Source organism: Lepidochelys kempii, chromosome 5 (assembly GCF_965140265.1).
Source record: "Lepidochelys kempii isolate rLepKem1 chromosome 5, rLepKem1.hap2, whole genome shotgun sequence".
Lineage (NCBI taxonomy): Eukaryota > Metazoa > Chordata > Testudines > Cheloniidae > Lepidochelys > Lepidochelys kempii.
In genome coordinates, this window is record NC_133260.1 from 127257065 (window position 1) to 127269230 (window position 12166).

General features: G+C 46.3%; 1 protein-coding gene across 2 annotated transcripts; it reads left to right on the forward strand.

Moving 5' to 3' along the window:
* The first annotated feature begins 2276 nt into the window (after positions 1-2276).
* On the forward strand, positions 2277-11097 carry CCIN (calicin). Of its 2 annotated transcripts, none has more exons than XM_073346316.1 (2): positions 2277-2376; positions 9138-11097. In XM_073346316.1, the coding sequence occupies exon 2, from the start codon at positions 9276-9278 to the stop codon at positions 11049-11051; it is 1776 nt and encodes a 591-aa protein (XP_073202417.1). In that variant the 5' UTR covers positions 2277-2376; positions 9138-9275; the 3' UTR covers positions 11052-11097. The 2 variants fall into 2 exon arrangements, with proteins under 2 accessions (XP_073202417.1, XP_073202418.1); XM_073346317.1 differs by lacking the exon at positions 2277-2376 and adding an exon at positions 4632-4660.
* The last annotated feature ends 1069 nt before the right edge of the window (positions 11098-12166 follow it).

Here is a 12166-nt window from a genome sequence, read left to right on the forward strand (position 1 = left end):
GGCGGAGCGGCTGGAAGCCGGCAGCACGGAGCAGGCTGGGGCCAGGTCGCTCTTCCATTTACCGCCATCCGGTGAGTGCAGGGTGCCCGACCCCTGCTGCAGTCCTGAGGGAAAGGGGCGGGAAGAGGCAGGGCTAGGGCAGAGCAAGGGCTTTGGGGAAGGGGTGGAGTGGGGGCAAGGCAAGGGTGGGAAGAGGCGGGGCAGGGTCCTGGAGCAGCATGCAGCTGCATAGGGCAGCAGGAAATGTGGTGCCCCAAATTTCCTGGTGCCCTACGCAGCTACGTACTTTGCATTTGGGTAAGGATGACCCTGTCAGTACCTCTCAAAATCAGACCCAGATAGAAGCATTTATTCTTCAGGGATGTTAATTTGTCACCTTTCACACACATTATAGACAGCCAGACAGCTCTGCCCATAGTTAAGGTTGCCTGACACTTTTCTTAAAAGACCCTGTTTTCAGTTGTTAAACTTTATCTGTTTGGGCTGAAATTTCCCAGGCTGGGTGTCTGCCTCAGGCTCAATTATTTTTCAGAAGTAACAGTAAAAACCAGCCATTTCTTAGAACAAGATTAGGCAAAATACATTATTTTTCCTAATGTTAAAAAATTCTTACAGTTGTTTCATTGAGAAACTATAGCACTTCCATGCTTTCAAGCAGAGACTTGAAAATTGGCTGGCGCGTCACTTTCAGGTCAGGGGTGTGCTTTTTGCTTTTCCTATGCAAAACTGCTCAAATCTGGCCAAGTTTTGAGTCTCTGAAAAATCTCAGTTTGCACATGCTCAGCAGAGACCTGTTAGAGTTTGACAGCTAAATTCTCCCCCATCTGCACTGAGCATGCTCCATCCCATCACAGCTCCCCGGTGCCTTGGACTGTGGCGGTGGAGTAGGACTTTCCCTGAAGTTCCTCTACAGCCAGGAGTTACTGTGGTGCTGGACACAAGGAGACCTTGGTGCCCACAGCCTAGGCAGTAACAAGCAGAAGGAGGAACCGGGGGACAGGGACTGGGACATGAAGCTGAGTGGGAGGGACTGTGACTCAGATGAGGTGGTGGTGTGGGGACTGGCATGTGAAAATGCTGGGTGACTGGGATGGTATGTGGCACTGAGTGGTGATGGGGGAGACTGGGCCTAGGACAAAGAGCCAGGGAGGGGCAGGGCCATCCCTAGGGGGGCCCAGGGCGGAAGTGACAGATTCGTCTCTTCTGGGACCAACCAGGCCGGCCAATCGCACCGGCCCACAGTGCCCCCCAAAGCAAGGGGCTCAGAATGGTTGCCCTGATTTGCCCTACCCAAGGGATGGCTCTGGGGAGGGGTGAGGGGAGATTGGACCCAGGACAGGGCTGGCCATAGGGGCAGGCAATCAGGGAGCCAGCATTTGGGAGCACCAAATCATCAACAAGGTGGGGTGTTTGGGGGAGGGGGAGGAGGCCTTTTCGGTGGTAGAGGGCAGGGCTGAAAACTTTTCTGCCCTGGGCAACAAAGCACCTAAGGCCCTGCATGGAGTAGGGATATAGAGAGACTGGGCCAAAGAACCGAGGTGGGGTAAAGGGGAGACTGAACTTGGGACATGGAATCAAGTGTGGGATGGGGGGAGGCTGGGACTGGGAGAAGGACAGGCTAGAGGGGATGGGGCTGAAAGGGTCAGGCTTGTGGGGATCATAGAATCAATCATAGAATCATAGAATATCAGGGTTGGAAAGGACCTCAGGAGGTCACCTAGTCCAACCCCCTGCTCAAAGCAGGACCAATCCCCAATTTTTGCCCCAGATCCCTAAATGGCCCCCTCAAGGATTGAACTCACAACCCTGGGTTTAGCAGGGCAATGCTCAAAGCACTGAGCTATCCCTCCCTCCCAAAAGTCCAATGACCCAAAAGTCTCTGTCCCTGGTCAGGGCAGCCCCAGAGTTGGAAAGTTTATCTGCAGAGCTTTACCTCCCAACCTGGGTGGAGATGGGGGGGGGGGGGGAAAGAGAGAGAGAGGTAAGGGGCACCTTACATGATCTGAAGCCGACCGCCCCACAGCTCCATAGGCCTTCGCTCCGCTCTGCCAGCCGCCCCACGAACTGCTTTGCTGCACTCCATGGCCCACAAGCAGCTCCCGCCGTCCCACGAACTGCTCTGCATCCCACAAGCAGCTCCCGCCGTCCCACGAACTGCTCTGCATCCCACAAGCAGCTCCCGCCGTCCCACGAACTGCTCTGCATCCCACAAGCAGCTCCCGCCGTCCCACGAACTGCTCTGCATCCCACAAGCAGCTCCCGCCGTCCCACGAACTGCTCTGCATCCCACAAGCAGCTCCCGCCGTCCCACGAACTGCTCTGCATCCCACAAGCAGCTCCCACCGTCCTATGAACTGCTCCACCAGTGGCAGAAGGGTCTGTAACCACTATAGCTCATTTCTCACACAACCTGGAGGAGAACCAGGATTCTGAGTCTCACCATTCCTCTGCTGTCAGCAAATAGCTATGAAACTCACTGACAAACCATGTGCCTCATCTCCCTCTAGTCAGTGCCTGGCCCTCATAGAGGATGATGGCTATTGGTATCAGTCTGTCAGCTCAAGTGGCATAGGTCTGTGCAGTGGATTTCTAGGTCCTAATCCTGCTGATGAGCCATCTGGGTGTCAACATGGTGCCAAGTGATGGAATTTCTGTTTTTTCAGATTGCTTTTTTTAAAACCCAGGGGAAAATATTGCCCCACTATTAAAAATGTACACCTTATTTCCTGGTTTTGATTGTTTTCCTCCTTGTTCCAGTAGGTGGCAATATGCTAATTTTAAAAGGAAATCAGTTTCCTAGAAAGAAAAGGAGTACTAGTGGCACCATAGAGACTAATCAGTGGAAAATACAGCCCAACAAAGAAAATAACAGAACGCCACTAGCCATCACCTTCAGCCCCCAACTAAAACCTCTCCAACACATCATCAAGGATCTACAACCTATCCTGAAGGACGACCCATTACTCTCACAGATCTTGGGAGACAGGCCAGTCCTTGCTTACAGACAGCCCCCCAACCTGAAGCAAATACTCACCTGCAACCACACACCACACAGCAGAACCACTAACCCAGGAACCTATCCTTGCAACAAAACCTGTTGCCAGCCATGTCCACATATCTATTCAGGGGACACCATCATAGGGCCTAATCACATCAGCCACACTATCAGAGGCTCGTTCACCTGCACATCTACCAATGTGATATGTGCCAGCAATGCCCCTCTGCCATGTACATTGGCCAAACCGGACAGTCTCTACGTAAAAGAATAAATGGACACAAATCAGACGTCAAGAATTATAACATTCAAAAACCAGTTGGAGAACACTTCAGTCTCTTTGGTCACTCAATTACAGACCTAAAAGTGGCAATTCTTCAACAAAAAAAACTTCAAAAACAAAAACTCTCCAATGAGAGACTGCTGAATTGGAATTAATTTGCAAACTGGATACAATTAACTTAGGCTTGAATAAAGACTGGGAGTGGATGGGTCATTACACAAAGTAAAACTATGTCCCCATGTTTATTCCCCCACTCCTCCCCTTCCCCCCCCCCCCCCGCTCTTCCTCAGACGTTCTTGTCAACTGCTGGAAATGGCCCACCTTGATTATCACTACAAAAGGTTCTCCCCCCCTCCCCCCTTGCTGGTAATAGCTCACCTTAAGTGATCACTCTCGTTACAGTGTATATGGTAACACCCATTGTTTCATGTTCTCTGTGTATATAAATCTCCCCACTGAATGCATCCGATGAAGTGAGCTGTAGCTCACGGAAGCTTATGCTCAAATAAATTGGTTAGTCTCTAAGGTGCCACAAGTCCTCCTTTTCTTTTTGTGGATACAGACTAACACGGCTGCTACTCTGAAAACTGTATATTAAGGTTACATTTATAAATAGTTCATAGAGGGTTAGTAAAATACTAATAAATGTTTTAAGCATGTTACAGATGTGAGTAACGTATTATAAATGGTTATAAGCTCATCATTTGAAAGGATTATAGATGGTTATAAGCAACCTATTGATGTGTTTGACTCTATAACAATTGATTAACCATTTATTAAAACATCTTTTAATCATTTAATTCTATAGAAACCATTTATAAATGTAAACTTAATACAAAGTATGCTTGGAACTATGTAAATAATTACACTGAGGGACTCAACACAAATTAATTGATTAACAGAGCAACTAATTAAAGCACCTTTATTAAACACCATTTAATAAAGATGGAGCAGAACCATGCTCTAAACATTGTGGTATTTGGAGCAGTTTCTCAAAGAAGTTGTCTGATACGGTTAGTCTCTTGTTTAGGTTCCGTCATATAAAAACTACCCACTGTTCCTCACTACAGCTAATCTATATGTATCAACTTCATAGTTTTAATACACCATGAAGTCCTTCTCCATTGTTTCTTGCCAGATGTGCAGCTATCCGCCTTCAAGTACATTGACGACTGCATGGCATCTTAGCAATCAATTCCATCTGTGTGCTACTGCATGACAGGAAGGCTTTGGCAGGCTGGGGATGCTGTACCTCCTTTCCTAGAGGATCATTAGACATGCCAAGTTCTTCCCACACAGATACACCAAGTTCTTCACACCTCCACAGAACTAGCGCACACCCTGTGCTTGAGGCAAGTTTCCTGCCCAATCCTGTCAGTAAAGTAAGTAAGTAAAAGATGCCTCAAGAACATGAATTTCTGATTTCTATTAATTACAGAGCTCCAGAACCAGTAGTTTTCAACTCTTCCAAGTTGTAGAATCTCTAATAAGTATTTTGCAATAGCAATTGTGCAATTGTTTTTTGATGAACACTATATGTAATGGGTGAAATCCTGGCCCCATTGAAGTCAATGGGAATTTTGCCATTGACTTCAGGTGGGCCAGGTTTTCACTCAATATGTATTGCCTATTTTTTTTTGTTCAGTAAGAACACACATATACTTTTAAGCCTTTACCTTTAGTGATAACAGTGCAAGAATCACAGGCAATATTGCCCCTTCATGTTCTAGCTGGAAATTGTCCCTGTCATTAGATCCCACCCAAATTCTGCCAATGAGTGACTTGAGACTATGAGAATGTCCATGTTTCACTCTATGCACTTCTATTAGTACAGTTTGACTGCAAGTCAAATAATGAGCTCTTTTAAAGCTTAATACTTTCTAGCAATTCAAAGATTCCTAAAGCCTTTGATGGATACACATGGTTAGGTGCAGGCTTTTGCAGTCTCATGGGAGTTGCAAATCTTTTCTAACTGCTTAGAGGGGAAAGTGTGAGGCTGAGTTTGACTCCCCCCCCCCCCCTATTGCAAAAGCCTGTTTGAACATTGCCTCAGAGAATCATTGCCTAGGATCAAGGCGGCTGTCTTGGATTTAGCTTCCTACCTGACACCACTAGCAGCGCAGCTGTACCTGGGACTCATTCCCCCATCCTCAGTCTTCTTTTCCCCCTTATATTCGGCTCAGGTCTGACATCCGTAGGTGTTTCCCTTAAGTCCATCAGACTGCAGCCCTGCAAGCTCACATCTCAGGGGAGAGGACTTCCTCATCTGTGGTGGTCAGGCCAAGAATCCTGAGTTTCGATTAGGTTCCATACATCCTTTCTTCCCTCTTGTTAGAGGCTGGTGGTGGTTTCACCTCACCCAGACAATCTGTAATTCTGTAAGCAACAGCCTAAGACTTAATGGAAAACAAGACATTCTAAGCCTCCATTGCCATGGAATCTGAGTGCCTCACATCCTATAGTGTATTTATCTTTACAAAGCCCTGTGCCTAGGCAGGTGCTATGTTACAGATGGGTAACTGAGGCAGACACACGAAATGATTTGGCTAAGGTCACATAAAGGAACCTGTGGACTTGACCCCATTTCTCCTAAATCCTAGGTTAGCACCCTAACCCCTGGACCTTCTTCCCTTTTCCCATTAGAAATTCTAGGTGGGGCACCTGCTATTCAGCTTCTCTGCCACTTCCCATTCAAAGACTGTTTTCAGGTACTTTACCAAATTTCAACCATTTGGGCAGAAATTTTCCATGCTGGGTGTCTGCCTCAGGCTGAATTTTTTTGGAAAATTTTAGCCAAAATAGTTCAGATGTTTCTGAGACTCAGGCTAGGGAAAAATATAATGTTTAGCCTACGTTAAAAGTTTTGGGGGACCTTTCCTTTGAAATGATTTAGTGACACCATGTTTTGGAGAAGGAACTTGAAATTTGACAGGAAGGTGGCCTTTGTGTCTGGGATGTGACTTTTGCTTCCCCTGTGAAAATCTGCTCAAATGTGGCCTTTGAAAAATCACAGTTTGCACATGCTCTTTACAGATTTAGATTTTAGAAGCCAAATTCTCTGAAAATTCCATCTGCACTCAGCATGCTCCAGCTAGATCATACTCTCTAGAATTTCAGAACTGTAGGCATTTTATCATGGAAGAAGAGCCAAGAAAGAAAGAGGTGGGGCAAAAACAGAGAAAGAAGAGAGAGATCACGTGTGAAAGAGACCAGATCCTGGAAAAAGAAAAAGAAAGCAGAAGGGAATTTTAAATTATCTATCTATCTATTTCAGGGGTGGCCAACCTGAGCCTGAGAAGGAGACAGAATTTACCAATGTACATTGCCAAAGAGCCACAGTAATACGTAAGCAGCCCCCCATGAGTTCTCCCCCCACTTCCAGCACCTCCCGCCCACTGGCAGCCCCGCCGATCAGTGCCTCCCTGCACCTCCCGATCAGCTGTTTCGTGGTGTGCAGGAGGCTCTGGGGGGGAGGAGAGGGAGGAGTGAGGGCACGGCAGGCTCAGGGGAGGGGGCGGGAAGGGGTAGAGTGGGGGCAGGGCCTGGGGCAGAGCCAGGGGTTGAGCAGTGAGCACCCCCCGTCACACTGGAAAGTTGGCACCTGTAGCTCCAGCCCCGGAGCCGGTGCCTATACAAAGAGCCGCATAGTAACTTCTGAAGGGCCGCATGTGGCTCTGGAGCCTCAGGTTGGCCACCCCTGGTCTATTTTGTAAATCCATTAATTGATGGATCTCTTATTTTAAAAATAGCCACTATTTTGTAGAGACACAACAATGAATCGTGTGAGCTTCTCCAGCAGGTATGAAGCCTCATGACAGAGACTGGGACATGTCCTGCTCACCGTTCTCATGTAAGCAGACTCGTTGATTCCAAATGTGAATGGACAAAATTAGGGCCCAGTCCTGCAACTACTTACTCCAAGGCCTAGTGCTTACTATGGAGTATAATCCTACTGAAGTTAATAGAACTATGCCGGGATAGCAAGCGCTCTGGACCCTGGTAACACTAGAAGCTCTGAAAGACTTCCAGAAATCATATCCCTACTCATCATGGCTGGTGAAATCCAGCAAAAACTAGCTAAGTCCAAAATTTTAACAGGGAAGGCCATCTGCCCACATCCCTGTAGCATCTAATAGTCCAGCGAATTTTCCAGAAACCATCTTTGGACAACAATAGTCTCACAGCTCACCACCTGCCCTACCTAAGTAAAATCATACAAACATTATCAATGATGTGACTCCAATAGAATGTACATTTGCCAGTATCCAAGAACCTTCACAAGCAGGGTTCAGAGCAGGTCACAGTACAGAAATGGCTTTCATCACACTTATGGTCTCCTTGTTCTGGTGGACGGAGCTGAAACCTCCATGCTCATACTTCTTGACTGAGTCACAGGCATCAGCTGCAAGGTCTTACTGACCTGCTTTCATCACCTGTCTGAGTGATTAGCATAATTCAAAGTTGCTTCTCTCCAACAGATCAGAGAGTAGAGATGGGCAACAGCTCCTTGTCTCCAAGCCCTCACACAGAGATCAGTCCTGCCCCCTCCTTTTCAACAACCCTAGGAAAAATCATTAGGCATCATGGACTCCAGGGCTGTTAATGTGCTGATGTCACCAACAGGCTTTACAGCTCATTCTCAGCAGTGCTGGTGTCACAAAGCCCATGTGAGATAAGCCCACAGATAAGACACAGACATAACAATACCTACAGGACACAAGCACCTGACTGAAGCTCAATCGAGGTGAGACAGAAGTGAAAGCTGGTAGGAAGAGGTAAATGATCTGAGGATCTTAAAAGAATATCACCCTGTCCTCCATCAAAGGCACCTGTCAAGATTGCCCAGGTAACATGAAGCATTGGAGTACTGCAAGACTCATCCCTGCTTCTTGGGAACCAGGTAACAACAATACCAAGAATGCCTTCTTCCACCTCTGCGGATCCAGGAGACTTCACCTCTTTGGATCAGAGAAAGACCTCACAATCCACCGTGATTATCATACACATTGTAAGGAGAGTGATCACTTTAGATAAGCTATTACCAGCAGGAGAGTGGGGTGGGGGGAGAGAAAACCTTTTGTAGTGATAATCTCCCATTTTTTCATGGTTTGTGTGTATAAAAATGTCTTCTGTATTTTCCACAGTATACATCCGATGAAGTGAGCTGTAGCTCACGAAAGCTTCTGCTCAAATAAATTGGTTAGTCGCTAAGGTGCCACAAGTACTCCTTTTCTTTTCACAATCCATGTTTGTCACCTCTAGATCGGGTGACTGTAATTCCCTCCACTTTGGGTGATCAATGAGGGCCAACCCAAAACTCCAGCTTCTTCACCTGGCAGCAGCCTCTTATTGAGTTGCAAGGAACACACGACACCAGAGTTCCACACTCCCCTTCTGGGAATGGGCTCAGTTCAATATCTGGTCCTAAACCTCAAAATCTTTAATGGGCTGGGGCCAGGTTAGCTGCTCATAAGACCACAGTGCTCCTTGGGGACACGGATGCTCCTAGAGTAAGAATATTGGCAGCTGAAGGCAGGGTGAATTGGGTACTGGACCCTACACAGTGAAATAATCTACCAGGGGAGACCAGAATGCATTCCAGACTCACCACCTTGAAAGCTCAGTGCAAAATGCATGTTCCTGCAAACGCCTAATGTAGCCGTAGTAATGGGGCAAAAATGATTTTATATAAATACATATATAGCTCTTACCCCAGGTAGGTGAGAGAAGAGCCCAGCCTGGTTTGTCTTGTGCCTCTCTTATTTTATTATCTCCATGCCTGGCTACTACAGCAATCCATACTCTCTGTGTATCACAGCTAGCCAGATTGTTAAAAGACTCTTTTTCTACATGTCACAGGTGTTGAATTGTGACCTGGCCACTATACTTGATGACATCACTCCTCTGTCACCGAGTGGGGCTTTCATAACACCTGACAAGTAGTCCTCCTACAGCTTGCACTCTCATCCCTGTTTCTTGCCTAACCATACTAAGAACATGAGGATGCAGTTCACAGAAAAGAACCACAACAGCTTGGTCTTGCAGGCCCTCAACAAACAGAGAAAGAATAGAGAGTTCTGCGACGTGGTACTCAGCGTGGACCAGCAGGTCTTCTCTGCCCACCTCAATGTCTTGGCAGCTGTGTCTACCCATGTGAAGAATCTGATCTCAAGCAATGACATGAAGTTAGGTGATGAGCTCTTTATCATCATCGATGCTAATTTCCTGAACCCTACCTTGGTGGAGCAACTGCTGGACTATTTCTACACTGGTAAGGTGTTGGTGTCTGAGAAGAATGTGGAGGAGTTGCTGAAGGGGGCTAACTACTTCAACTCAGAGTCTCTAAGAGCCCACTGCTCTGACTTCCTCCTAAGGTCCCTTAAGAAGAACAACTGCCTGTGCTACCTGTTCCTAGCCAACACTTATGAGCTGAAAGAGGTGGCAAACAGTGCCTATGCTGGTATCCGTGACAACTTCTACTACTGGTCGGGCCCAGAGGGAATTTCAGACCTCCTGCGCTGCCCCCACCAGATCTTTGGCAAGCTGCTAAGGGATGAGAACCTTCACGTGCAGAACGAGGATCAAGCCTTCCTTGCCCTGCTCCAGTGGGTGAAACACAAAAGGGGAGAAAGAGATAAGTATTTCAAAAAGTTCTTCCCCTACATTCATTTAACTGGTGTCTCAACCAAGATGCTGCTAGCTGCCAGCCGCGAAGTGCTGCTGTTTGAGAGTCACTCTGGCCCCCTGGCTCAGATGGAGACCATTTTGAGTGACAGAAAGCAAGAAAGTCCTCAAAGTCTGCTGCTTTTCCAAAGAAAGGGGGCCTTAATGGACTCAGTGGTGATTTTAGGAGGCCAGAAAGAGCACGGTAGATTCAATGATGGGGTTTTTGCTTACATTATTGAGGAGAACATGTGGCTAAAACTAACAGAGATGCCATATAAAGCAGCCGCTCTCAGTGCAACTTCAGTCGGGAGGTACATCTACGTCTCTGGAGGAACAACAGAGCAGATATCTGGCTTAAAGACTGCCTGGAGGTACGATATAGATAACAACTCTTGGACTAAACTGCCTGATCTGCCCATAGGTTTGGTCTTCCATACCATGGTGACATGTGGGGGAGTGGTGTACTCCGTAGGAGGCAGCACAGCCCCAAGAAAATATGTCTCTCACATCTACAAGTATGACGAGAGGAAAGAGAAGTGGACGCTGGCTGGGAAGATGAGCATTCCTATGGATGCAACTGCATTGATCACAAAGGAAGACAAGTCTATTTATATTGTGACGGGAAGATGCCTGGTCAATGGGCGTTTCTCCCGAGTAGGGATGGTGGATTGCTTTGACACTCAGACAGGGGAAGTGGTACAGTACCTCACCTTTCCCATTGAATTCAATCACAAACCTCTGTTGTCTTTTCAACAGGACAACATCCTGAGCATACAGAGCCACAAACAAAGTCTGAACATAAACCTGCAGAAGATTAAAGCCAACAAGTCCATGAACACTGTGCCTCTCTTACCAAATAACTATACTTTGGATTTGTCTCATGCGGTATGTTCTATTGGTGACAACAAGGTGTTCGTGTGTGGAGGCATCATTTGTGCAGGTGACAAGCGACCTGAAGATTATTCTGTCAATCCAAATGCCTACCTGTTAGACCAAAAGACAGGGGAATGGAAAGTTTTGTCTGATCCTCCGGAAGCTCTGGATTGCCCAGCTTGCTGTACAGTTAAACTACCTTGCAAGATTCTCCGAAAAATTGTAATAAGATAATTTGGAAAAAACAAATACAATTCCTAGCAATAAAGAATGATTGAATCGCTGATACAAACAAATGATACATTATGAATTCACTTTGTTTCTTTATGTCATAGCAGATTCCAGTGGATGTTACTATTTAGCATGCCCATCAGTGGTTCCTCATTCCAAGGAATAGTCACTTATTTGTATCTCAAAATTACAAATTTGATGTTCCTTCACTTTGAAGATTCTTTATTTCACCAACAGAGAATCATGTGCCTGAGATTATAGAAAGCGTTCTTAAACTGAAAGAAGGAGTCTGGCAGTGTTTTAAATTTCATGCATAAATATTTTTGGGGTGCCCCTCATTTTGGGTCTCAGTCACATGTTGCATTCCATATTTGAGTCTAGCCAGGTTCAAAAGAATGCTGTGCAACAAAGGATATCTACATCTATTTACGAATCAAGGGCCTGCTCTTGTTCGCATGGAAGTCAATAGTTGCTTCAAAAAAGAACTAGATAAATTAATGGAGGATAGGTCCATGAATGGCTATTAGCCAGGATGGGCAGGGATGGTGTTCCTAGCCTGTTTGCCAGAAGGTGGGAATGGGCGACAGGGAATGTATCACTTGATGATTACTTGTTCTGTTCATTCCCTCTGGGGCATTGGCCACTGTCAGAAGACAGGATACTGGGCTAGATGGACCTTTGGTCTGACCCAGTATGGCCGTTCTTATGTTCTTATGCTTAGCCATTGAATTACATGGAAGTAAGATCAGGTTGGGGGTTAGAAGATACATTAATATTCAAAGGAGGTATATTTAGTTGATATGAGTGGGTAGTCAGGGAAAACTCAGAGTTTAAAAAATACAGTGGTGGCCAGAGAGTGGTAAGGGGATATAGAGTGTGTCGTTAGCTTGGTTGTCGTTAGGGTCCTGAAGTGACTCAAGAGCCTCGTCTATGCTACAAAGTGATGATGGCTGCCAGCAATGGATCTTCCCGAATGAATGTTGATAATGCTTTCATGGCTAGTGTCGATGGTACAGAACTGTTTTCCTCACAGTTACAGAAAGTGTGATTGAGACTTACCAAGAATATTTGAGGCCTTGATGGACTCAGGAATGATCATTTAGAGTCCTAGAAGGAGC